The following is a 27,728-nucleotide window of genomic DNA, read 5'->3' as shown; positions in this document are numbered from 1 at the left end:
TCTGCTTCACCGTTAAAATTAAATACAACCGCTGCTCATCCATAAAAGAAACGATTCGGGAGGCGCAGGCCCACCCGCGCCTAACCCAGACGAGCGACGATGCGGATATACAGGTTGATGTCTACGCAGCCCGACTGCAGCCCGACTGACTGCCAGACTATAAAAATGAACGCGAACGCTTTGCAAACCCACAGTGCTCCGTCGGACCATTTCATACAGGTCGTACAAGCAGGAAAATTATTCTTGCCTATTCACGCGTAAAGGGCCCAGGGACTGATGCGCGAAAGCCACCCATCTTGTTGAGCAGCCGAATAATAAGGGAAAAAATTGTGTATGTGTGTGCAAACACACATGAACATACAAGCACAACGAGGAAGGACGTTTCGTTTGGTCACTGACGGGAGCAAGAAACGAACGAACGAGGCGGGAAAACTTCTCCTATAAATATTCTTTGTTCCACTCAAGTCACGTAGTGTTTTATTCCTTCAAGGAAAGTTCGCACCTAGCCCCTGCGATCTTATAAGTGCCAGTTCCTCGTACGCACACCCGCACATAGAGGCCAGTTTACTACAAATACGCCTGCGCTGCACCGAGCGTAGCGCGCAGCATTGCAATCAAGGCATCCTTCGCAATCAAGGCAACACGCGACCACTGAAAAGAATTTTTAGCAAAGCCAGGAAAGCCGTGCCAGGCATTGAACCGGCATGGATAGCAAGTATAAAAAAAGTGATTAGTAGCTACTTAGCTATCGTAGAATTTTTACGCTGATGTCACTTTCCCTCGTACACTCACTCGCGCCACAGTTTATACCGAACTACAAGCACTATACTTCGAAGGAGCCCATGGCGTTGTGCTGGGGCGCAGGAACTCTGCTGTTTGGTTCTTGAAAAACGGCTGGTCTGAAATTGCATGGCCCTTCACTGCGACATAGTGTAGCTTGGGTGCGTTTCAAGCTGTGTGAAACTGCACAATGGCGGAGGACACCAGGTGACCTCTTGCAGTTTTCCAACGCACGCCCCACACAGTTGCCAACACAGTAGACATCAACGTTACCAGAATAAACTAGTAACGTTGGTAGACATAGCACCAAGCGGTGACAACGATGCGTAGGGTTCGCCGTGGCCAAATAACCCACAATTACAACAAGCCCGCGCCCGAAGCGCTGTGTGTGTATGCTGGCTGAAATAACTCGAAGCTAACTTGTTGAAATTACTCAAGGCCAGCAAACTTGCAGCACTTTCACGGGTGCAAAGCTGCTTCGTACAATCCCGAAATGTCGCGTGTGAAGAAGCTCCGAGTTGACGGGAGTCGAACGCACGACAACGGAACGGCCAGGGAAAAGCCACGAGCGACACGGGGTTGGGCGCCCGGAACGCGTCACGGAAAGCATACCGTACAGCTCACTAAGCGCAAAGGCGACGCCAAGAATCCGCGCGGAACCCCCCCCCGTTCCAGGCACCGAGCGGCCCGGCGTCGTCGCCGTGAGTCAGGGACAAGCAATCGTCAAAGCAGAGCTGCCAAGCGGGGAGGAAAACAAGGCAGGCATCCGACACCTGTCCCGCTTCGTGACAACACCCGCAAACGGGAAAACAGCACGCGAGACGACGCCTTGCGCTGCCTTCACGGTGCTTGCGCTACACGGTTTTCCAACATGTTGCGCCCTACTACTACACTCGGATGATGACGCCAGCACAAACGACTTCGAAAGAAGTTGTTTCGCCGCCTCGTCCGCGCAAATGGATTACGCGCCGGATTGGGACATCACAACATTATTGCTCCAACAGACGGAATAAGAGTGAGCGCGCGCGAGCGAGCGAGCGAGAGAGAGAGAGATAGAGATAGATAGAGAGAGAGAGAGAGAGAGAGAGAGAGAGAGAGAGAGAGAGAGAGAGAGAGAGCTGTTCGTTTGTATTCGACTCACAAGCGCGATCAGCATGAATAATACATAACATCTTGATTTATTTTACAAAAGTTTAGTACAGGGGAAGTCGAGCTAACGAGGTGGCTGTCGTACTTTCAAAAAAAAAAAAAGCGCATGACAATGGAAAACTGAATGCTGGTGCCAGCTTTCATATGGTGATTTCAGCGCCACCGTTGAGCGCGTTCACACGTTACATTTTCAATGTAGAAAGCTTGTATCAAATACATCCCTAAATGAGCAAACATCAATATTACACTTGTGACCAACTTATGTGCTTCGCCCACCTGAAAACTTCTTGCGTAAGCCCAACCCGGGGTCGCAAAATCCCACCTGGCAACAATCGCCTTACTTTTTCGGGTTAAAGGGCTGATGGACATCTATCCGAAAGGGAACAGCGCAACGGAAACAAGGGCGATGAAAGAGACAACACGCGCGCTGTACCGTCTCCTCCATCGTCCTCGTTTCCGTCGCGCTGTTCACTTCAAGATGATCACTCATGCTGTAGCGGCACTGCCAAACGCTGACAAGAGCGTGCGAAGGTATAAATATTGCGTCGAAAAAAAAAAAAAAAAACTTCCCACAGAGCGAAGAAAAACAAGAGAGGCGTCACATCCTAGAGAAACATAACGACATTAGGCGGAACTTATTTTTTGTCTTTTAACAAGCCAGCTTACTGGGTGGGCGTGTACGCGTGCGGTATGAGAGACTCTTTACCGGGTAAAGGGTGACGCAGTTGATCATAGTAAAAAAAAATGCACAGCTTACCCCCCCACTACCCCCCCCCCCCTCCAAAAAAAAAAAAACAGTTGCAGAGGACATCTACGTTAAGGAATCTACGTTAAGGACTTAAGAGTTTTGTAAAAGAGCTGCTGCATTTATTTTTCATGCTCTCCAAGCACTAAAGGTCAGCTGGGGAAGCGAGACTAGCAGCAATGGTTTTATATGCAGCGGCATGAAAACTGACCGATCCGCGCAAGCCCCGAGTGGGGGAGAGCAAACCACACTGAGCACGCGCGGCGCGTGCTGAAATCACGTATCGTATCCCTTTTCTGTCGTATACTAGCATCGTCAGCGAGCCAACTATAAAAAAAAGTTCATCTCACTAGCTAGCTGCAGCACTGTGGAGGCTACATTGTTGTCCCCCTCAGGGCGCCTAACTCGCCGCGAAGGAAGCGACAAAGCGACAAAAGGCGCCGGGGCCGTGCGGTGCCACTTGCCGAGAGGGGAGAAGAGAGTGTCCTTTCAGGACCCCCTCATAGAGAAAGAAATTTTTATTTCTCTATGACCCCCTTCACGGCGGATTAGCCGCCCTCAGTGGGCGCACTATTGATAACAATGCAGCCTCCACAGTGCTGCAGGTAGCTTGTGAGATGAACTATAGTTCGCCTTCTCCTTTCCACACTACAGTTGTCGCCGCGCCCCATCCCAGCTGTACAGGGAGCTCGCGTCTGTCTGCCGTCGTCTCCGTGGACGCCTGATACGCACGGCTGAGGAGCACGGCAGGTTCGGACGCCTACTGTCAACTAAAAATCGCCAAGTGAGCCTAAAGTAACAATACCACGTTAAAAACGAACGGAAAGGAACGCAATGGCCGGGATGAGACTAAAGATCTGCAGATCACGAACCACGCGGTTTAGACCCCTGATGGTGGAGACCAGTGTTTTACGCTATTAAGCTGTCTCGGTGCGTTTCCATGGCTTACGTGGAAGCTACTGCGAAGAAAGAAGCAGAGGCTTTCCAAGGTTGCGAGCGCTTGTTTTTCAGATGATGCTAGAGACATTTAAAAATTAATTTAATAAGCATTAATTTAATTTTAAATGTCTGACCGAAGCTGATCACGTAAGTTAAATATTAGGTACACGTTTTAAAATGCAACTTATGGTGATTACAGCTTAAATGCTTGTTCCGTACTGCAGCCGAACTTCGATCGTTCGCTTGCAGCTGATAACGCTGGCAAACGGTTGTATAGCTCCTTTCATTATAGTCTTTGCGACCGATATGAATAGGCCTTGCACGCGCTCTGCCGGGCGACGAGAGGGAGATCACCACGGCCACAAGGACAAAATCACGGCCGAAACTTACTTCTTGGGAACTGTCACAGTGGGCAGCATGCATAGTTGAAGCGTTTATGTTCGCTTCATTTTTAGGCTGCCGGGCGGAGATGGACGGATATGTGCGGTTGAAGCCAGCCGTATGCAGTTGTATGTTTTGTTTTTGATGTGTTTAGCGCCACTCGTGACAGCGCGATACAATCTCGTGATTTTATATTTTGTTCTGCTTTTACCCCGCACCTCTCTGACGCCGTTTCTAACTTTTTTTCTCATTGATTTCTGTAAAAACAAATCTAATGTAAGTATTTAATTAAACGAACCGTCAGGTTCGTTTATGTACTTTCGTTTTGCCGTAAATCTGCCCAAGGCTACCTACGCGCGACGCAAAGTTGACATGCACGGTGCTTTTGCCCATATATACTTCGTAATTAGATTCGCTATTATGGAATACAGGTGGCGCTAGTGGTTTTTCACATTGGCAGCGCCCGCCGAAATGTTTGGGAAGGGGGTGATTTTCAAGGCTGGATCAACCACGAGCCATTTTTTTGTTTTGGGGTTTGTTTGCTTTTATTTTTTTTGTATTTATTATTGCATGCTTTTCATTAACATTATTTGGTAATTTTTGGTTATTTTCTCAACAGCCGGGTCTCCGATGAAGGGAGAGGGGCCGCCAGCTTGGATGTTTCTTCAGCCTTGCACCCCTAGAGCAAGCTGCACCAATTTTGCTTTTATGTAACCATACGCCCGTCCCTATCACCCGACGGCCAGTCCTTGTTCCATTTATCGCTCGAAACGGTGGTGAAGCATACCAACAAAGTGTCCAACACACTCTCCACATTTATCTTGCATCATGGATTGTAGAAAGTTCTTGCTTTGGCACGTTTCCTTTGTTTTTTTTTAGTGGACCCATGGGTCAGACGCGTGTGCTTCGAGCATACAGTCCCCACAAAAGCAAAGGAGACGTGTAAGCGGATGACAAACGTCCCGTCAGGCGACATTGAAACAGCAGCCGACTGCAGAGCTTACTACGCCAGCGTGATCGCACCCAACCATCGTACAAACGCTAGAAGACCCACGCGCGATTCAAAGACTAGTACACTCGGTCCAGTGCCTCGAATTCCCCATGGCGGCCGACCCGAGGCGCACGTGCACCCAGTGACCCGAAGGAGCAGGCGCGTGTGCCGGCGGCGCAGCCAGGGAAGGAAGAAGGCCATTTCCGGCCGAATGATGCCCACTGGCCCGAACGCCTTCCTCCCCCCCGGGACGACCAAGTAGGCCAGCCGCCGGCCGCTCGCTCGGAAGCAGCCAGGGGAAACAGCGTCCACACGCAGCTCGGAACAGAAGCAGGTTGCGTGAACATTATTCACAACCACCCGACCCAAGTACTGCTGCACCCGCCGCGGTGGCTCAGTGGCTAAGGCGTTGCGCTGCTGAGCGCAAGAACCCGGGTTCGATTCCCGGCCGCGGCGGCCGCTTTTCTGATGGAGGCAAAAAGCAAAAACGTCCGTGTGTTCAAGATTTCGGCGCACGATAAAGATCCCCAGGTGGCCAAAATTAATCCGGAGCCCTGACCGAACTATACTCTATACTGGGGTACAAGTTAAGAACGGCAACAGAAATCGCCGCTGTGCCTCATCACGGCAGCCGGCGGTTACTCCGCGCCGCAAGTAGAGGATTGATTGTAGGGTTTAACGCGCCGACGCAACGCAGGCGACGAGGCGCGCCGTAGTGGAGGGCTCCGGATTAATTTTGACCACCTGGGGATCTTTAACGTGCGCCGAAATCTGGTACACACGGGCGTTTTCTCTTTTCGCCTTCATCAGAAAAGCGGCCGCCGCGGCCGGCAAGTTGAGCGTTACTGGGAATATTTTGAACATGGCACGAGCCGTTTCCGTTATTTGGACTTAATCTGCTTATTAAGGACTGCAACGACGACAAACTACGTTAGGAAAGGCAGACGACATCACGCATTCATAGCAGTCTCCTTTCAAAACGCCCGCGCCCGTGTTCATCCAGGTCAGTCGCTTAGGCAGAGTGATGCCGTACATGAGCTATTGCCGTTCTTAACTTGTTTCCAAGTGCAGCCGCACGTAAGAGGAAGTACGTCTTGTTAAATGCGGATTATTACTTTGTTTCCTCGGAACGCATCTATGGGGCTGGATGTACTCATTTTTGATTGACGTGTGGATTTTTCCCGCCGTATATAAACTCCACCAAGCGGTGGGCAACCAGTAGATTTTTCATATAATTTACAAAGCCAGACGTAAAATCATCAGACGCAGTTCAGTGTGTACAAAGCATCGCTGCCACCATTCCAAGCAAATCAAGTACAATGTCAGTGGGGACTAAGGCACGTTGTCTATCTATACAAGCTAGGTACGTGTCAGTACACAATTTGGGGCTAATATACGATAAAACTACAACTGAGTTGCACCTCAGGCAAAAATGCCGCAAAACGCGCGGCCGTAATAACTAGCGAAATTCTCCTTTACATTAAACCTTCAAGAATCACTAGTGTTTAACACGCCATTTTTTCACATAACTACATTGTGTTCTTAGCTCGAACCCTCGTCTAAGTCTCCGGCGCTTAGGGTTAACAAAATCTGGAAATTTGGAGTTTTGGGCCACGACGGAGGAGGGCCCTAGTGCAAGGCTGCTGACCAACCTAAAGGCCGCCTCAGTGCGGGGAAACCTTTAAATTTGCTGTTCGCCTCCGACAGAAAAGCAGCCCACGACCTCGTACTCTAGCCGCCAGCGCCACACACAACGTGGATCGGCAGCAGTGCGTTCATTCGTTTCCAGACGAGCGAGAAAAAGGGTGGGGAGATGAGCCTTGGCGCATGCGCCCTGCTTCCCACACGGCCGGCTAGACACAGCTACCGTGCAGGTAGCGTACCGTGCGCAGGCATATATGTAACCGCGCGTGCACTCGCGCAGAATATGGGCAGGGAGGCAAAACAAGATGGGCCGCGCACGTTATGCGCGCACGAGTAAGACGCGGCGGCGCTGCTGGGTCATGCGCAACGAAGCCGCCTCCCAGAGCGCACCAAAAAATACGGAGCGCGCGCAGCTTTCCTGGCGAGGGACGGCCACATTACGTATGCGCACCCAAATACTACCTCCGCGTAGTTCATGAAGAGGCCGCTGGACACGAAAGACAACTAAATAACGTTGCGCCGCATAACGTTCTAACGAGGCCGCCATGACCTCGCGAAACGAATTAGCGGCTGGAGATTGCCACGAACGAGGCCTACGCCTTACGTACTATTTGTGCCAAGATGAATGATTTCCCGATTCGTGGACGATCGCGTCGCCACGACGCCAAGCGCTGCGGCAGCGAGAAGCTCGAACGGCCGAGCGCATACGGCTCGAGCTCGATTTTTTTTTTTTAATGGTAGTTTTTCTTTGGCTACCTAAACACGAAACTTTTGGTTCTGTCCGCCCGTCCGTCCCTCGAAACTGCCGGTAACGTTACTGGACTCGCACATTCTGCACGAAATTTGCAATCGTCGGCATAACACCTTTGGATTCCTCGGCGAACCAGCCTCGTCAATAGGGTTTCGAAACGGGCGATCAACGTATGCAAGCGGTCACCTCAACAACGCCGCGGTAAATGAGCTTGAACAGAAAGCAGCCAAAAGCCAATGATGCGCAAGTGGAGAGGCTTCCCTGCGGCCAGCGCAGGTGGAGAACATGGGATGTGGGAAAAGACGCTGGCGAGTGAACTCGCTGTCAAAGGTCACCAACGGTCAACACAACGGGCGTCCGAGGTCAACGCAGTGGGCGGCATATGGCTGAGGTAGGAAGAAGTCGAAGGGGATGGGGGAAGGGGCTGTCAGGCAGCTCTGTAATGGCCGCCCGAGGGCCGCCTGTGGCCCTCAATCTGCTCCGCGGCGTTGTTTGTGCCCCGAATTCGCACATACGGCTCACCTAAAGGAGCAGACAACCCATTTTTGTCGAGTATAGGTTCTCTAGCTCATATGAAATCCAGCGTTTTATACAGTGCGGTAGCCACGAGCAATTTATAAACAAATTGGCGGAAATAATTTTAATTTGGAACTAAACTTTTCGAAATCTGATAGGTGGCGGTTGGTAGTGGAAACGTGACACTACATTACGTGTCCTGGTTACGTGACCTGCAAATCTTGCAGCTACTGAAACTACTGCAACGAAAAACCTCTTCACACAAGTATTTATATTAGTTTAAATTGTATATGCATTTTTAAACGTTCTTTTGAATTTTTTTAAAGACACGCCACCTGCCGCGTTGCTCGCAGTGTGGCTAACAGGACCTCTATGCCCAGAATCAACGGCAGCGTTCAGTAAACAGACCCAGTGAAGAAGCTTCCTGCTTGTGTTGTATATTGACGATTCTGCCTGAGTAAGGGCGCTTCTTCTGCCGAAATATTCGTTTTCAGTTTTCAAAAACGCCAACGGCAGCTTTAAAAAAAACAAAAAAAAAAAACGACATTCACAACATGAAGCCAGCATTCTACCTCTCGTCCATCCCAACAGATGGCGCCTTCATGAAAAATACAGTACTTCATACTAGGTCAATACATACAGATGGCTGCTTCTAAGTGATTAAGCAACACATAAAGGAATAAGTAAGCCTGCAGTTCACATTTTTCTAGCTGGTGACAGGCTGTTAAATACAGCTTTTCATCTTGATTACAGACAAAAGTATGTTGCCGCCCTATTGTATGTCATGGCTGCCAGCGATAGTTTTGTGAGGACCCGTACGGCGCGTAGATCTAAAAATTTCGATTCAGAAAGTTCCAGGGCGCTATCAGCCAAACGGTTTCGCGTTAAGGTGTTTTAAGGGATGCCTTTCATTTGAGATAGGGAACATATACTCTACAAAAATCGGTTGTCTGTCCCTTTAACCCGCTGGCGCGGAATTCGGACATATGGCACTGCACTGCTTTGGTCTAAACCCGTGGTCTAAACGCTGTCTTTTAAGCAATCGGCACTAAGGGGCACAAACTCACCCCATCAATTAAGCAGCAAGGATTCTGCAAATGACGTGGCAGCAGTTATCCTTGCAATTTCTGTTGCCCGCGCCATTAAACATTGCCGTCACGATGGGAAGTTCTCTTCAATTGAGCACACACTTGCTTCGGGATTACAAGAAATTTCTTCGAGCCACCGATAGGTGAAAAGCATATCGCGTACCCAACGTATCACGGTTCAGCAGCCTGACCAAAGCATGGCCGCCTCATGAAAATCAAGCGACCGTCAAGGCTTGCGTGTAAGGACATCTCGCACGTCGATCCGAAACGTTGGCTCTGATCACATCCTTTATATGCCGGTGCAAGGCAAAAGAAGCCAGCACACTGGGGACTGGGTGTTATGAAGAATACAAGGTGCGGTGAATGTTGATACAACCCGCAATTTTTTTTTTTTTTAGTTGCACGCTTGTGTGGCCCTAATGTGGGCCGCCCCTTTTCCTTCCATTTTCCTCACCGTAACTATGACAAAAAGCCTCGGCCAATGCCTTTGTTAAGCAGATCGTTTGATAGCCCCAACCAGTGCTGCCAACTCTATGGAAATTTCCCTACGTCTAGGGGATTTGGGTCGTCTTTAGGGGAAAAGGGAAATCTGTCAACATCTAGGGTTTTTTCTTTTTTGCGTCTACGGTCTTATGCCTTCAGTCGTTTAATGGCGCTCTTTATTAATCTTAGCATTCATTATTTTGATATACCCATGGATTTCAGTTTCTCAATGAAGCGCAGAAATCACACATAAATGTGCATACAGAAAAGCTATCCCTCCTAGGTTCAGCATTGGCGTAAATTTGAAAAGAACGTGACTGATGAATTTTTAAACTTGCTCGCTCGAATATCTCATTTACCGCTTATCGTCTGTGCTTGTTTCTATTTTTTATTTACTTGCGTGGTATTACAAGTGCACTGTTTCGTAGTGCAAGAGTTTTGTGTCAAGTGTTGTGTAGTGCAAGATTTCCCTTTTCTGTAGCAAATGCACACGCAAAAAACCTCGCGGCGTTGCTACTTCGAAAATCGTATCGGGCGCTGTGCGGTAGTATTGGGATCGCGTTTCGCCGTCGCTCGCGCGATCGCTTTTATATGGTTGCTTCAGCGAGCGATTGGCACGAGCGATTGCGGATACCCGTCGCGTCGCTCACAAAATTCGCTCCATGTGGTGCCAATTTTGCGAGCCTGGAAGAAAACATCAAATAACCTCATTCACTAAAAATCTAGGGAAATTTAGGGAATTTTGTATCCGAGTTAGGGGGAAAATGGCTTTGCAGGTTGGCAGCACTGGCCCCAACTTTGAGCTGGATGGCGTTCCAAGCAACGTCTGTGTGTACGGGTGACGACGTAAGGCCTCAAAGCGAAACGTTAGGCCTAGCGTCCGGCGCATACCCTACAGCTGCTGCTGTTGCCGCTTCCGCTTCGGTGTGATGGCACAATTCCCAGTCACTGCTGGAAGGCACGCTGGAATCGCGAAGTGCTAGCCTACAGTAACGCTTTCGCGTCAGTGTCCCGTCTTCCCCCAGGCGGCCAGTCATCTAAACCCATCCACCTCTGCGTGTAACTGCCGAAGTTGGGGCTCAAAGTGCGGAAAGGTATTGGAATTGAAGCCAGAATTGTGCCGCAGCAGCGGAGCGAATACACTGCGCAGGCGCGTCTGTCGTGCGGCGCTGAAGACTCGCGAATCGCGCACAGGTAACAGCGCGGCGCAGTGGGTCGTCGTAACGTTCATTCACGCGTCGATTGATACGCGCCAAGAGGAGCGGGAAGAGGCGTAGTCGACCAACGTACGCGGTCGGCCGCTGTAATTATCCCGCTGCTAATTGACGCTTGAAGCGAGGAACGCGCGGTGACGAGCCTCAGTGCCAAGGTCGTCGTCGAGCGACCCGCATGGCGTAACGGCACGCCTCGATAAGGCGTTGCGCGATCGCCGGTGACTTCACTGCCTCCTCCTCGCACGCGTACCACGCACCGACACTCCTCCCCGGGACTTCTCGGAAACGTAACGGCACTCAACGCCCAAGATTGTTCTCGCAAGTACAGGTCGCGCAGAAAGCGTGCAATACGCCGCGCTACGCGCCCTCGGCCAGGTTAAATAAACCGTTCAACTGAACTGAGCGAACCCGCAGCAGGGCAATATGGGAGCCTACGTGGTAAAAAAAATCGAGCATTTATGGTGGGCTGAGATGGCCACCACTGGAACAAAGGATGATCCGCTCCTGAACCCAAGGTGTAACGGCACAAGCACATGCAAAGTTATTAGAACTCAGACTCCAAAACTGAGTCTATTTTAGGTCACCCTTCGGTGGCAACGATATTGCACGGGATCGAAACCTCTGTCGACGAAACCACTGGCGTCGCAGCATGCTCGCTCAGCGCGGCTGGCTTGTATTACTTCTATCATTACCTTCCTCAACAATTCCAAGAACTTAGGCTCACAACAGCGCCCACAACTCCGATTCTTAGACTTGCGGGCGTACACAGTTCTGGTAGCTTTGGCCCCTGTGTTGGTGTACTTCCGCAACGGCTACCCGAGTGGCTGGACCAAACGCGGACTAAACGGCCGTGTGTGGCCGTGTGCCTTTAAGATTCGTTTTTAGAAATGCTACCTACGATAGTGGTCACTCTTTCCGCCACGTCTCCCGTGTAGATGAATGCAAGCAATGATTGCCGTCTTCGTAAAAGAATCATGTAGACAAAATACGACCTTGTTTTATTTGAAACAACTAGCTTTTGGGAACTCGCTCAACTCCATTCCGGCCCCGAAAGACGTTGCTTTCCTCAAAAAACAGAAAAAAAAATTGAATATTGAAAACCTTTCAAAATGGCGCTACATGAGGTCGGCAGTGACGCAATGTATTTTAGTGAAAAATCGCCGTTAAAATTGGCACAACTGTTATGGGGACCAAATAGTGTTTCGAACAAACCAAATTTATTTCGCCTTAAAGATGAATACGTACGCCCTGTCTGAACCGGAAATTGGAAACAACGAGCCCCATTTCCTCGCCGACGCGTTGATCAGGCAAAGAATCAAACGCCGGGACAATGCCACCGGTAAACTGTACAAAGCACAAGGTTGACAAGATAACACCTCAGCCGTCCTCCGACCCTCCAAAAGCTCCCGCACGGCACAGTGCTGGGCGAGGGTTGAACCCACCGTTCAGCCATTCTCGGCGCATTAGTTGAGAGCAGGGGGGTAAACTAAGCCAATCGGCCACCCCATCGTCGTCGCCGAGGTTCGGCGCGGACTTGGGCTCCTTTGACAGCGCCCGTTATATCGGCGCCTCGCTCCCATCGTAATCCCACATATCATCGTTGCCGCGGATAGATGGCCATGGCACTCCGCTGCTCGGCCAATTAGCGCCACTTCCCTCCGCCCCTGACGCTCAAAAGAGCGCGAGCTCGTAGCGCGGCTGAAAACGCTGCAAAGTGCGGAGGAGTGAGCCGTGCGGGCACTAGAGCGGTAGACACAGTTCCCGAGAAGGGGGAAAAGGCCCCGGCCGGGACAACGTTTACTGGGCCGGGAGGCAAGCGGTCCGAGCGTCTGCGGTTCCGCAGGGGGCCCCGCCTGTAGAGAGAATACAGGGCGTAAAAGGGAACGACGCCGCGCGTAACTAACACGCGCGCAGAGCAAAGGGGCGCTCTTATTTCTTCCTCCTTTTCGCATTCTCCGCTGCTGCTCGCAGCTTTCGCCCCGTGCAAGAGAGACACGAGTGAAAAGAGCGCACAATCAGCGGCGCTTTTAAGCGAAAACCCGTGGCGACACACGGCCTCGCTGCGAAAGCGTTGCCCCCAATGAAGTCTTTTCACGCGGCCCCTCCCTCCCTCCCACCGCTGCAGCACCCCGGTTGGCACAAAGCGCGCACCAGAAAACGCTTTCCGTCGCGGGGGAGCTGCGCGCGAAAAAGAAACACCGCCGAAACTCCGCCGCTCACCGCTGCATTTCCAAACACCCCAGAGTTCGGAAATTACGGCCGGCGCGCGAAATCGATTCGAAAAGGTTACAATGGCAGCGTTATCACTCCTATCTCAGCCAGAGCCACGCCACTGCCCGCCGGTTCCCGTGAAATGAGCGGTGATAAGCTACGGTCGAGATACTGCGTATCCTGCTCCACCTCCGCCCCGCCGCTCTACATCGTCGCGGCGACTGTGCAGGTTGCCGCTGATTTTCATTCATGCTCTCCCGCTATTACTTCTCGACTTTCAGTACCCATTGTCATCTACGGGTGAGGAAAAAAAAAAAGATGGTGTTATTCAAACTTGCCATCTTTCTTGACTTTTTTTAGGCAGGTAAATGAAAAGGAAAAAAAAAAAACAAGTACGAATCCCCTCTAAAGAATTGTTAAGGGGTGCTAAACGCGAGTGACAGCTTGATGTGTGTCGACAGAATAAAGGCGCATAGTTTTCGAGTGCATCACAATAAGAGACAACGCACAGCACCGCTCATAGGCACCGAAGTGGAAAAAGCGCCCAAGCACGCGGGCCTTCCAAAGCACATTTTCCGCTCCACGATTTGCGAAGCACTAAATCAGAAGACAAATTTCTAGCGTCCGTTAACGGGTGTCAGATGAACATGACAAGCGGGCGTCACCACCACGAACGCACGAGACTTAAACATTGCAACTTTCGGCAGCTTGCTTTCATGCTTACAGCTCGTACGTAACGGGTGCGAGCGGATTACTCCGCGCAGCAAGCAGTTGCCGTCGTAGATCGAACGCACAGGAAGCCATTAAAAGGCCCCCATCTCTGTCTCAGAGCTTTATTAGCCTCTAGTGTACATCTAGAAAGCATAGCGTATCGCGTAAAGTGAGGCTAAAGGCGCCATAAAAGCGGTATCGAAAGACAATGAAGGCGGCCACAAAATCATACTGGCGATGAAATAATTGCACCGAAAAATCAGTGACAATGAGCCACGCCGCACGCGAGAACTTCGCTGCGACGCCCACAAAAGCGACGTTTGCGCTATCACTGCTTATTAACCAGATTACGGTGCGGATGTGACGCATGGCTACCGCGAATCACGCCAAAAATGCCGACGTGGGCGCGATAATTGATTGATTGTGGGGTTTAACGCGCCGACGCAACGCAGGCGATGAAGAGCATCGTAGTGGAGGGCTCCGGATTAATTTTGAACACCTGGGGATCTTTAACGTGCGCCGAAATCTCGAACACGCGGGTGATTTCGCTTTTCGCCTCCATCAGAAAAACGGCCGCCGCGGCCTTTAATCGAACCCGCGTTCTCGTGCAACGCCTTAGCCACTGAGCCACCGCGGCGGGTGTGGGCGCGATAAATAGCCAGCGAGAGCTCACAGAGGATGAATGGGATTTATGATCAGCAGAAACTACCTGACTAGAGCAAGCTGTTAGCGTTTGGGTGCACGAAGTACGCCTTCCGGCAGCACGGTGTTTACAGCTGCGCGTCTTGGATCGAGTGTAAACACGCGCAGTGCAAAAAATGTTTGCCCTCTCACTTCAAACGCGTAGACGCTCATATATGAAACATTGCTAGGTGTTCAAGCACATATATAGCACCGGTTCTTCCACAGACATCCGGGGGATGTCAATACACGACGGAAATATGTAAGGTGGGTACACAGCTGACGTTAAAAAACATGCTGCAGCGCGTAAAGCTAATCATCGCACAAAGGGGTGTGGCTAGCAGGTGGCTGTCCTGAAGCTCGCTTTTTTTCCCACGGACAACGCTCGACAGTCACTGATTATTATGGTAGCATTACGAAAGGAACAGCGGTTTTAGTTAAAAAAAAAAAATCCCCGGCCAGGCTCCACTAACGTGAAACCTGGGGAGGGGCGAAGCATGCCGCGTATGAGTGTATTCTTAGAGTTAAGGCTGAAAGTTGGGCTAGTTGGTGTTGACTTAGATGCATATTACCAGCGAAAAAAACACAGGGACGAGGAAGTCTAGCGAGTGTCCCGTCTGCTTCTTTCCTCGTCCCTGTGTTTTTTTCGCTGGTAATATGCATCTATGTATTCTTAGAGCCTTGAGTTTTTGCCAACGGAGATAAAACCGTTGGGGGTAGCAGTATACAGCTTTGCTGTAAAAGTCTCTTTTCTTTGAAGCACGAAGCTCTCTCGCGCGAGGCGTAAACGAGTGTCCTGGTGTATTTTTAGTACGCGTTTTATGAAGCGCTCCAGCGCGAGGCGTTAACGAGTGTACCGGTGTTTATTTAGCACGCGTCACTTTGCAGCGCGAGGCGTAAACGAGTTTCCCGGTGTTTTAGTACCGTGACCACATGGGACGACAGGAGACGCCAACAGCGCCAGCCCCTAAGGGTGCTTCGCCACTTAAAGAAAACAGCCAGCGCACCCATTTCGTCATTCATACACAGTAACCGAAATCAAAGAGCTGATTTCCTTCCACAAAGCGCGCGCCTTGAACAAGCCCGCCTTGAACTTTCACGGACAGAAGGTACGCATTTCGAAATTTTGACCGCGTCGGCAGCAGAGGCCGAGCCGAGCGCGACAGTAAGGAGGAGCCAAGACAGCGCGCCAGTGAGCAAGCAGCACAAGCGGCCGCCTGATTTTCAAAGAATTCCTTTCCTTCCGAGCCGCCCGTGCAGTCTTTCTTCGGTCGGCTACCCACGATTTCCGCGTCGCCCATCTCTTCTGCCCACTGCAACCGAACCCACGTTCGCCGTCCGCCAGAAACAAAAAGAAACATCCTTCGCGTTCCAGCGCGCGCCTCAATTTCCCGCCAACCTCAGAAACGAGATTGTGGAAAATATTGCCGCCAGTCAAGCACACACATAGCACAGGAGGATCGAGGCTCGGCATTGTTGGTCGGAAAATGGGCTTCAACCCCAGCGACTGAAATCTCAAATCACTCCAGTTTATAGGCGCCGGAACTCTCGAAGCGCATCCTGACGCGGAAGGCTGCACACAAGTAATGGTACACCCACACAAGTCCTCGTTTAACTTTCAACGGAACGAAGCAGCAAGCAGCAGTCGTCTGAAGCTGGGCTTTTGATGGACGAAGGGGGTTTGGTTTGCGGTTTGAGGGAAAGCAAAAGGAAAGGAAAGGAATAGCACTGGGGATATTTTTGAGCTCGGCAGGGAGCTCACCTGCATACAACCCACTGCGGGGGAAGGGAAGCAGATGGGAGTGAAAGGAGAGAGTTAGAGACAGAGATAAGAGAGAAGGGCACGCTCGATGCCCCACCTTTCCAGAGACGCTTAGACTGCAAGAGAAACGTTCCGCACTCGACAAAGTTACCATGGTTGCTGGACTAATGATACACAAGATAATGGGCCACTTCGACTGACCACTCATGAACAATCCGTGGCAACCTCTTGAGGACGACCGAAGGTGCCACAGCGATCCATGGAAGAACCGAACGCCAGCAATACACGAGTCCCCGGGACTGTTCACTGAAAAGGCTCAATACCGTCTCACATCAGAGTTCACTACTGCAAGTGAAAGAGAGAGATAGAAGTATTGTACAAAAGCGTCATGCAGCGCCCCCGTTGGGGAGAGCTAGTGTAACTTTAGACCCGTGCACCAGATGTTCATTAACGTACGATCACCTTAATAACGTAAACACAAAGGTTTTTGTATATCGCCTCCTGAAAAAACATAGCCACGGCCGGAACTCCAATTTTCCAACCTTGCGAGTACAGCCTTCGAACCACGGCTCAACGCCGAGTACGCAGTTCAGACCAGTGTACGAAACGAAGCGCACATGCACAGGTCCGCGCAGAAGTAAACGGAGCATGGGAGCGGTGGCCGAACTGCATCGCTGCGCCGCGTATGGGCGCCGACGGGAAACATGGAGCGCCGGTCAAAGAGTGTGTTCGCACTGCCCCCGCCACCCTATCTGATATGTTTAATCGCCACTCTGCTGGCGTGTAATGTTCGGCGAGACGGTCTTCAAAAGGCAGCGCTGGGCTATAGAGGGGCGCTGGTTGCATTTCCGCTCGCACGTATCAGCGGCGACCGAATCCGCTGCTCATGAGCTGGACGAAGCTGCGCGCGCCCGCAAACTTGCCTTGTTGCGCACCGTAAAGGGGGGCATAAAATTGGAGGCGACTGCGGTTTGGCATAGCATGTCATTGCGATATAATTAATTGTAAGCCGGCAACAAAATTGCCATGTACAATATAGAAAGCCCATTAACAGACATTTTCCTTGTTTGGAAAAAAAATCTCGCTTACGAGATTTCTTCTTTAATTTTGATTTTGTCCCAAGTTATTGCAGCTGGTCAGACCTGGTGGGTTCTAAAGAAAGGAAAAGTAATGTCCATGCGGTGGAAATTTTGTATTGGAGAACACCGTAAAGAATAGGTACAATCGTTGCCCGCTATTACAGCGGGCCCCATACGGCTGATATTTTGTTGTCGCATTAAAACCGAGGTTGTTATTTTTAACGAGCACCTTATATTATTTAAGAAAGTGCTGCAGGTTTAAATAAAACTCCGCATTGAATTGAAAGATGGCTTCACCGCATGGCCTCAATGTCTTGAAAAAAAGCGCCGTCAAGCCTCAAAATGACCGATGACGAGTTTCGTCGTCATGGCCGATGGCGACCATACTGTTAATCGGTTAATTTGGTACAAAATCTTATTATGAGTATCATCGTCAATGGGAGCGAAAGGGTTAATGCGACAATCAAATATGCGCCGTATGAGGCCCGCTGGAATAGCAGGCAACGATTGTACCTATTGTTTACGGTGTTCTCTGATACAGAATTTCTACCGCATGGACATTTGCTATTTTCCTTTCTTCAAAACATACCAGGACTGACCGGCAGCAACACCTTTGGACAAAGCCAAAATTAAAAAAGAAATCTCGTAAGCGAGATTTTTTTTCCGAATTTGGAAAATGTCTGTGAATGTGCTTTCTATATTGTACATGGCAATTTTGTTGCCGGCTTACAATTAATTATATCGCAATGACATGCTATGCCAAACCGGAGCGGCCTACAATTTTATGCCGCCCTTTACAGCGCGCAACAAGCCTTGTTTGCGGGCGGGCGCAGCTTCGCCCAGCTCATGAGCAGCGGATTCAGTCACCGCTGATGCCTGCGAGCGGAAATGCAACCAGCGCCCCTCTATGGCCCAGCGCTGCCTTTTGAAGACCGTCTCGCCGCCGAGCATGACACGCCAGCAGAGCGGCGATTAAACATATCAGATAGGGCGGTGGGGGCAGTGCGAACACACTCTTCGACCGGCGCACGGCCGGGCTGGAGGAGCGGCGGGCGCGCACTTTCATACGGCCTGCGCTTCGGGTATAGTTCCCACCTTTGACCGCCGCTAGTTCGTGTCGCTGCGGACCAACCCTCGCCGGTTGACCTACAGCACGCGCGGGGTAGGTAGAGCCATAGAGAAATAAAAAAATTAGAAGAGTGGACACACGGGCTTATCGCGGCCGAGTGGCGTGACTCGTGCGCCGTCCGGCAGTCGGCGCAAGTGGTAAAAAACTATATATTTAAAATTAAGCTAACACACAATATTATACTTTTAAAATTTTGTTACACATTAGACTACACATTTTTATTTGTGTAACAAGTTGAATGGCTGTCAATGTAAATTTTTGTGGCTTCTTTGCGCCAAGCCTGGCCAAGCCGCAAGCGCAAGCCGCCATTTGGCTCTTTCGGCAGCGTTTGCACGTGCGTTTCTGCAGCCTCGTGCTAACCTGTGTTGTTGAGAAGGAAACGCTTAGCGCTTTATTTGCGACATCGGTTTTGCATCCTGGACGAAAGGTGAGACTTTCTTTTTTAAAGTGCTGGTGTGGCGTATCATATTTACGTTTCCTTGTACTGCAAACGCTGCGAGCACTGCGTAACCTCAGGGAATCAGGCATAGCTAGTGCTGCGTCTTTAAGATAAGCGCTTTGGAAACGCCCCGGAAAGGCGTAAGACACCATTTTTTAGCTGGACGTAATGGTATTTCAGGCTGGTTGTGCCGTTTTATCTAGCGCTGAGGGATGCCAGCGGTACGCGCCCGTCGTCGCACGTAGCGTTTACGTCCCGCAAACGACGGCTGTGAGTTACGGAAGTGGCCGGCCGGCCGGCGGTCCGTAGGCGAAGCAGGCGTTGTGCGCTGTCGCTGCACTGAATTACGTGAGCCGCATGCTGCGTTGTATTATACTAGCTAGCCATTGCTAGCTTGGCCAACTGTTACTGCTATTATGGCCGTGATGCGCTGCAAAGCCGTCCGGGCTAACGTACACGGTGAAGTAGCCGTATCTGCATTAATTTGACTTATCTGGGCATAACCAGCAGCCCTACACTCATCGTAAGTTTTACACATGGGTGCATACCAAGCTGCCTGCGTACAAAGCGAACCCGCTCGCCGACGCAGATAACGCGCGCTCGTCGCTTCGCTTTGGCGCGCCAGGTACGGTAAAAACACGTCTTTCGTCGGCAGATAACAGCTTTGCTCGAGGCGGGGTGAGTGCGCAGTGCATTGAAACCTTCAAATTTGGTCTTCGTTCTACATCGTATATCAATTCCGGTATCGCAGGCATTGCATACAACTGTTCCACACTTGCCGTTTTTTCAAGCGTTTGCTCTCTTTTCTCTGGTCATATTTTGGCTAGTTTCATTAAACACGTATTGCGCAGACTGCACCTATTCAGTCGGAACTGTGTATTTCTTGTCATATCTTTTTAAGGCATGGCCTTTGGCGGTCAGTAGTACTCAGTACGACGCTCACTGCTGCTTGCCATGGTGCCCCCACAGCGCCCAAATATACTTTCGCCCGGTGCCCGTTCTCGGGATGCGCTTCTTTCGCGAGCCCGTGGGGCAACAGGTTTGTTTAACGTTGAGCTCGCTCTCACTCTTCGTCCTGATTTTACAAAAAAAGACAAAGGGATTCAGGCTATGTGAGCAGCGTTATCATTCTTGTTAACCCAAACAATAGGTGAATTGCATTAAGAATGTGCCTAACCAGTGTTGCGAAATTACAAAGACCCATATTTTAAGTGTTGCTAATAGCTTGACCGCATGATTGCTGAATAGAATAAGAGAACTTGTGTTTTAAATAGGTGGCAGGCACTGGAGGCAATACTTGAATACTAGTTGCAGTGAAATTTACAGACTATTCGCATATCATCTGTCACTGCAAGCAGTTTGTGTACTATATCACCTATCACCTGTGCAGGTCTACAGGTGCCCTCAAGACAGAGCCAACCAGCCAGCTGCATTCGTCATACCAAACATGGTGCAAGCACTTCATGAATCGTGCCCTCACAGGACTCACAAAAGTGGCCGTGCCAACTGTTCTCCCAGAGTTATTCAGTTGTATTGAGGACTGCCTGCAATGCTTCTTGCTACCTTATTGATGCTTCTGATGGATACCGCAAATGTATTCCATCTATTGAACCTTGCCATTAGCACCTAAAATCTAACTCAATAAGGCGTGACCACTGAAAAGACTATCGTTGACTCAAGGAACAAACGGTTTTTTATCACTGACATGCCTCATATCATTAAAACCACTAACAACAGCGTATAGTCTCCAAACTCCACTCGCAAGTTATTGTTGCTGCTAGTTGCAATATTGTGAAAACAGTACATTCACAAAAACCCTTTTACATTATGAAGACTGCCAGGGTAAGAGGTCATTCTAAATGTCGTTTGTCACCATACGTGCTGCCTGTTGTCGGACTGGCCTAGATGAAGAGAACCATGTTGGGACCTACGTTGTCAAATGCTTATGGGATTCTGTAATGTGCCACCATTGTCTCATACACGAGAAGCATATACTGCTTCCCTGTTTCTTATATTAGACTGTTCGTATTGACAGCGGAAGGCATGAATTTGTGTGCCTTAATCGAGCCTGGAACCTGTCGGTTGACTACGTGCACGTACCTAAAATATCCCTGCCTGGCCCTTTGCCTTTACTGGGAAGGCAACGCTTTCGGAAGGTAACCCTGCTTCTTGGGGAAATGCACCCTTGCAAGGAACCAATAGGAAGTTGATTTTTTTCCTCTTAACCTTTTGCGTGTGCATCTCCACATAAATGGGATTTCTGTTCAATTACTGCTACTGATTTGAAGTTGCCCCGAGGCAATAGATCTCATTAGCGTTCATTAAATAAGCGAGGCCATCAAAGCCAAAGTTTTTCCCTTCTTTCACATCCTAACTGGAGAAATTGCCAGACTAAGAAAATTATCTGCGGAGATAGTGGTTGTAAACAGTTGCAAGTATCCCAGTGTCTAGATTATGTTATGGTTGATATTTTAGTATGACTGCAACAGCGCGCAGCGTCTGAGGGTGTCGTATATACAAGTAAATCTGTGGATGGCTGAGTTTCTGGGTTTTCTGCATTTTCAATTACCGTGGAGAAAAAATCCTTTGTGTGGTTGTGATACCTTTACTTGTGCATTTTTTTTTTCATTCCTGGAAACGTATTTTCCTCTCGCTACTGTGTATTGTCTCTGTTGTGTATTACTGTTTATTATTATATGTGTGTTGCAAAGAATGATGACAATTTGAACTTGTTCCGTTTAGTGCCATTCAATAAATATTTCTTCATTTATGGTGTGTCTCTTTTATGTGGCTCGGCAACATGTGAACACGCGACAGAATTCTTAACCAAGTGTGAGTGGTACTGTAAATTGCAATTTCACGTTTTCAGAAAAAGGTTTTCTTTTTGTAAAAGCATACGGGCACTAAGCCCGAGAATGATATATTCAAATAAACACTAATTATTGCATGAATGCGTCCGAATACCGTACCGATGCCCGTCGCTGTGAGCAGCGCTTTCCAGTCCTTCAAACTACCCGCCAAAATCGGGTCCGCGAAACCGAAACCGAAAGTGAACGTACGAAAGTATGGTTAGTAGTTTGGCTCTCCGTCCGCTCGGTGCGCTACACTACAGTACAGTCATTCGGCCGCAGGGCTCTATGGGAGTGTCCACTCTTACCAGTATTTCTTTCTCTATGGTAGAGCGGCGGCGCGCGCGCACTTGCCACAGCTCTAGCCCTGCCGTGGCTACACGCGATACCTGTCCGTGTAAATTTACATGTGCGTCATTACATTAGGCGACTCCTCCCCCCTTCTGAATTTTCGGTCTAATTGGGTCAAACAGCCTAACATTATCATTCGGAAGCGCCTAATCAAAAAATTGAAAGAAACATTTTAACTCGGGGCACATGAAGAAAAATATGCGAGGCCTTCATATCTTATCAGCGACTGTATTATATGAAAATGGTGAGACAGGCAAATAAACAAGGCACTTTCCGTGACTGAAATATTTCTTATTTTTTATTTTTCCTTTCGGATGATGTCTTGGTTTGCACAGGCACAGGGCACGACCAGTGACGCGAATGATTTCCCGTCGAGGGAGATAGGGTTACCGCTTAGCTAGACGTGATTCTGCTATTCACGCTCCGGTCGGGCTGAGCGGCCCGCCGGCAGCGAAGCGCACTGTCAAAAACACACAGCTGCTCGGCCAGAGGCGATGCGTCGACTAACAGAAAGGCGGGTTGGAAGGGCGGAGGGTTGGTTCCTTCTTGGGTGCGCAGGCCGTATGAAAGTGCGCGCTCGCCGCTGCTCCAGTCCGGCCGTGACCGGCGCTCCATGGTTCCCGTCAGCGCCCATACGCGGCGCGACGATGCAGTTCGGCCACCGCTCCCGTGCTCCGTTTACTTCTGCGCGGACCTGTACCTCAATGCAGCACTTGTGACTGCAAAACGCGGCGAATATTCAATAAATGCGCCTTTAGAAATAGAAAAGACGGGTGGTTGTGTTCAAAGATGGAACCGACGAGTCACTGTAGCGCAGCCGCTCTAAATGCAAGTTCAAACCTTGTAGACGGCTTCGCAAGGTCAAAGTGATAGAGACCCGCCAAGGTGGGACAGTTGCTAAAGGGCCCGCCGAAGCCGAGGTTTCCTGGTCTAATCCCAGCGTCTCGTTGCCCACGTATCGGCAGACTTGAAGATGTTAACTGCATCGCGTATAGCCTGAAACGATCCTGGCGGGACTGCGGAAAATGGAAGGCTCATCTCCGGAAGGATTGGATTTGTTTTTCCTTGTCGGTGCCGGCCGAAGTGTGCGCCGTTTCGACGCAGCGTTACACGGAACTGTGGACAACTGACGCTACGAAGAACGGCGCATCGCCGGCGTGCGCGCCACGAGGATTATCGCCTGCCCTCTTCAACTCCGCCCAGACGAGAAAAACACCAAGACCGGGCTCCTGGCTGTGCGGTAGTAAGGTTATCGCAGCGAATGGCCCACACCGCCAGTCGCTGCCACGATTGCACTATTTGGCGAAACGAGCGCTGTTCGTCGTTCCCCGAGGCGCGACATACGCGAAGGAGCCGGCGGGCACGTTGGACAGCCTGGAATGCCCGTTCCCTCGAACAGTGTGTTGGCGGGCCGTAACGTCGCGCAAGCGGAAACGAGACATACAGCGAATTACATTGGTGCTCTTGAACGTGCGGCATTAGGCTGTCGTCAAAACGCAATGTACCTTCAGGAAATCGTAGAGAGGACGGGAAGAAAACAAGCGACCGTCGAACTGAACCGTGCGCTCGTTCAACCCTGCCCCTGTGCTCGTGAATGCCACGTTTGCCACCCGACCACATTACAGTCTCACGAGGTTGCCAAACATCTCCGGATGCCGTGCGGTCACGTGGAAAAGGGGGGGCTGTCCCTCTTGGAATCAGAGTGTACAGTTCTCGCTTAGGGTGAACGTGAGAGCGCGTGGCCGCGAGCAGCCTACCGTGTGATGCGCGAAGCAGCACGCATGCGCTGTACGTGTCGAGCGAGGCTATGCTTTCAGCGTGAGCATGGTGCCATCGGAGCGTCGTCTGCTAACTTCATCTGTGTAGCGGCGGAGAAATCGGCCGCTGTATAAATAACTGCAAGATGAAATCCGGAAGAAAAATGTTTGAGTCAGCGGTTATTCGTTCGTTAGCTCGAATGCAATGCAATCGGTTCGTCAGGTCGCAACTCGCCAGCTTGCTTCAAGCAGACTCGATAAAAAGATGACGCTCATCTTAATAACACTATTTTTTTAAGTGGTTGCCACTGACACCGAAGGAACACATACGCACAATGATTATCAGAACGCTTCGCATAGCTCACGGTAGGCTGCTCTGTCTGGTAGTACCGGCGACCACGCGCTCCCAATCTACAGCTAAGAGCGCCTGAACAAGGCCTGTCAGCTTTCCTCTTTTCCGGCTCACCCGGAGGCAAGAGGCAAACTCCGCTTCAGCCTACTCAGCTCAGTCAGCACCGAGACAACGTTGCGATCCAATTGGAACGGTACGTTACAAAGCTTCAGATATGAGTGGCGTTTCCCCGGCAGATCAAGTTTCACCGCGGGCGCAGAGACTTGCTTGGCAATCACAGAATCGGTTCCCAACTGCGCTGTACGAGCCATGACGTGCTTCTCATCCCCCACAAAGATGCCGAGAGAACGGATGGCTGTGGATGCATGCGAATTATCTCGCGCAACTAGATGAATGCGCACCCGAGGAATTCATTTCATCCTCGTTAAAATTCTAAGCAACTGAAAACACAAGGAGGATCTTAATGATGGTCAAGAGCCGAGCCGAAAGGAAATTAGCAGCACGCAGGGGGTGTTGCAGCCTTGCAGTACTGAAGGCAGCGAGCGGGCTCGCTCGGCTCGAGAAGAGCCAAATTGATGACAGCGCGGCGTAAAGTAATTTCGGCAGCCGCGATGCCCCAAGCGCTGAAAAGCAATGTAACACGTTTTGCTTCGTTACTATTCTCCAGCACAAGTGCGCGGACATTCCGCGTTTTCGTAAGCCGGGGAAACTTAATGCATGTATCCCTTAATCTTTTAAAAAAAAAACAAAAAAACACGAATGCCCACCAACCTAGCTGCTGGTGTACGGGAGGGGAGATACAAGTAGAAAGAGAAGGAGGGGCTAAGAGCCACAAACAAAACATTGACGTGCCCTCACTGGATCATAAAAGGAAACATCCACACGGGGTTTGTACGAAAAGGTGAAGTTACATTAAAAGAAAGAGGAAGGTGAAAACGAAGTTCTGTGCAAATCCTGAAACAGGACACACGCAAGGGCGGGCACTTCTCGCCCAAGTTTGACACGATCTGCAGCGACTGCAGCCACACGTTCGCTACGCAGTCAGTCGACCAGACGGGGCAAATGTGGCCTGCGTGCATCACGGTGGCTAGACGGGATACCACGGCGCCCGCATGCGTGACACCGAGTTCATCGCGCAACCACGAGGGGTGGCGGCGATGGATCGAAGGCTTGACTCACTGCGGGCCCCTTGCGGCCAGCTGCAGTTCCGAAGGCTGACTCAGTCTTCGGAACTGCGTGCCCACGAGGAGAATGCAGAGGCGCCCAGAAGATGGTATCAAAACACCACCGGAAGAAATGGGCGGGGGCAACGGTCGCGGCGCCGATAAGGAGGGAACTGCAGAAAATATCCAGTGTCGCACGCTGGTGTCGCCAGTGTGCAATAGCTGGTGTGGCAAATGCGCTCCAGTACGCAGTATGACCTAGCTAAGCCGCATCCAGTGGGGAGAAAATTTAGACGGCGCGTCGGCTCTCCTGGAGAATCAGAAGCGGGGCGAGACTACTCTGAGGAAGTTTTTGTCATGGGAAAATCAAGTAACCCACAGCTTCCTGATTACTTCCTAAACAGAAAAAAAAAAAAAGGCATCTGCCGAGGCACTGAGCTTGCGTTCAATACTATCATACCCTGCTACCTCAGCGGACGATGCTTAGGGCATATATTCCCATTTCATGCATTTGGTACGTCACCCTCTAAGATTCAAATAAAAGGGTCTGACAGTGGATTTCGTGATAATGCGCCAACGAGAGGATTCAAAAACTGACGCGTTGGACAGTGGTACAGGGAACAATTACAAAAACAAATCTGACCCGGTGGTTCGAAAGCGTAAGGAAGGGAACGGGATAATCACTGACAGGGAGAGAACACCCCTTTGAGACGGACAGGGGGAAACTTCAGGCCCATGTTGTGGCTCAAGAACGCCTTTTTTTTTTTTTTCCCCGCAGCAACCTGCCCACACGAAAAACTACCCAGTGCGTCCCAGCGGAACTTTCGATCAATAGCGCAATGACATTCTTCGTGTCATCGGCCTGCCCCGCGCGGATGCGGTTGGTTCGTCCCAAACGGGTACTGCACACGCTAATGTGCACCGGTTCCGGACTAACGCTTCGGTCGACGACTCGCCCAGCAATTACGACTTCCATGCTTGCCTCCGGGGCAGACACACGGAGTTCAAACATATTACAGGACAAAAAAAAAAAAAAACTATCTTCGAGGTTTGACTCAGGTTTCCGACAAATTTCCGTGGGCGTGTACGGACTGGCCGGCCCCATGGTACGTACGACTGTTCGAACGTGTTGAACGTTAGGCTGGCGAAGTGTTCGGCTGAAAATAAACAAGCAAGCCTTTTCGATGACTGTTACGACGCCTTGGGTCACCGGGCGGAAGGCCGGATCCGCGAGCCCACGAAATGGCTCGCCGCACGACGCGGCCAGCAGACGGGAAGGGAGAAGCCGGCCGATTCTCGTCGCAGCAGGAGGGTCGGAGAAGAGGGCAGCAACTAGCCTCTTCTCGGAAGAAGCCTTTGGGCAGGCGAGCAAGGGGCGCCGGCGTGCCGGCTACCTGCCGGTACGGCCGAAAGGTGCTCCTTCCTTTAGTACCTTTGTCAGCAATACGCTATGCGCCGCGAAAATGATTTCGGAACCTTAACCCCAGCTGTATACGCCTCTAACTAGTACACAAGCAGCGGCTGCAAAAGCAGAAAAACACAGCAATCGCGAAATCCGGCCCAACACCTGAGGCAAAAGAACTGTCAGCAGGGTGAGATAAGGAAGGGCCCAGTAGAATTGGCACTGCGGGCGCAAGAAAAAAGCAGCCAAGGTAAGCAAGGCCAGCGGCTGACCAAGGGCCGCGGGAACCTGCTGCCACGGCACCGGGACGGGAGGAGAAGTTTCACCGCTGTCTGGTTGCGGTTTTTTTCTTTCTCTGTCCCGTCGCGGAGCGGTTCACAACAAGGCGGGCAGGAAACGAGTCCCCCTCGCAGGCCGCTGAGCAGCCTCTCTCCCCTCGGCTTACCTTCATAGAGTTATCCCGACGGCGCGCTGTCGTCCGCAAAGACTCATGGTAATCCAAAGACGCGCTCCACAGGCGACAGTCATGTTTGTGGGCCGACGACGACGCCGGCAGACGCGGACGAGCACACGATCACACTTTGTTGCCCCGAAGTTAGTACCACGCGAGCGGTCGACTGGCGGCAGCACGAGAACACGACAGCAAAGAGCAGCGAAACCACGCTCCGAGGGCGAACGCGCCCATAGCTCCGAATGGGACTGTGCGGCGGCGCGCAAGTCGCCCCAGGAAGGAGAGCGAGGAGGGGAACAGAGGGGGGCCGAATGAGAGGGAGGGCGAGGGGGCCGCTCGCGGCGGGCCGGCGATAGTAACGGAATGCGCTGAGAGATGGAGGCACCGTACGGGACGTTTCCCGCGGATGCGTCTTCTCAGATGCGAGAGCTACAGGCAATCCCCCCTGTTCTGTGCTACAGCGCTCAATCAGCGCAAGCCGACGGAGCTTTCTTCGTCGGAAAGGAAAATACACAAATTATAAGTTATAGTTGTAAAACACACGCATACAAAAACCACAAATTGCCTTTTACAACGCATTTTATCAGAATTATTTTCTACGAGCATTCTGTCCCGTATATCATGCCAAAGTTTCGAAAAACCGCCGAGACGCTTTTCTCTCGGGCACTTTTCGGAAAGGCCCGTTTACATTTGCGACGAAAGCGAGCGAA

The 27,728-nt window shown here is 50.8% G+C and overlaps 1 protein-coding gene, 1 long non-coding RNA gene and 1 other non-coding gene across 4 annotated transcripts in view; 2 read left to right on the top strand and 1 right to left on the bottom strand.

Moving 5' to 3' along the window:
- The window catches only part of LOC144140082 (rap guanine nucleotide exchange factor 2-like), a 133,830-nt gene extending 106,574 nt beyond the window's left edge, over positions 1-27,256 (bottom strand). For both annotated transcript variants that reach the window (XM_077672274.1, XM_077672280.1), the window contains exon 1: positions 27,013-27,256. In XM_077672274.1, coding sequence (XP_077528400.1) covers positions 27,013-27,018 — 6 coding nt within the window. In that variant the 5' untranslated portion in view covers positions 27,019-27,256. The remainder of the gene's footprint in view (positions 1-27,012) is intronic.
- Trnas-gcu (transfer RNA serine (anticodon GCU)) lies at positions 5,369-5,441 on the top strand. Its single transcript has one exon. It is a non-coding gene; the product is annotated as a tRNA-Ser (tRNA).
- LOC144140079 (uncharacterized) lies at positions 18,297-21,464 on the top strand. The gene is made up of 2 exons (XR_013316314.1): positions 18,297-18,681; positions 20,084-21,464. It is a non-coding gene; the product is annotated as an uncharacterized LOC144140079 (long non-coding RNA).
- Positions 27,257-27,728: the final 472 nt, after the last annotated feature.

This window comes from Haemaphysalis longicornis, unplaced genomic scaffold (assembly GCF_048455015.1).
Source record: "Haemaphysalis longicornis isolate Haplotype H1 unplaced genomic scaffold, Haemaphysalis longicornis Haplotype H1 scaffold_1, whole genome shotgun sequence".
NCBI lineage: Eukaryota > Metazoa > Arthropoda > Arachnida > Ixodida > Ixodidae > Haemaphysalis > Haemaphysalis longicornis.
The sequence above is the reverse complement of the archived record's forward strand: the minus strand, read 5'-3'. Positions and strand labels throughout refer to the sequence as shown.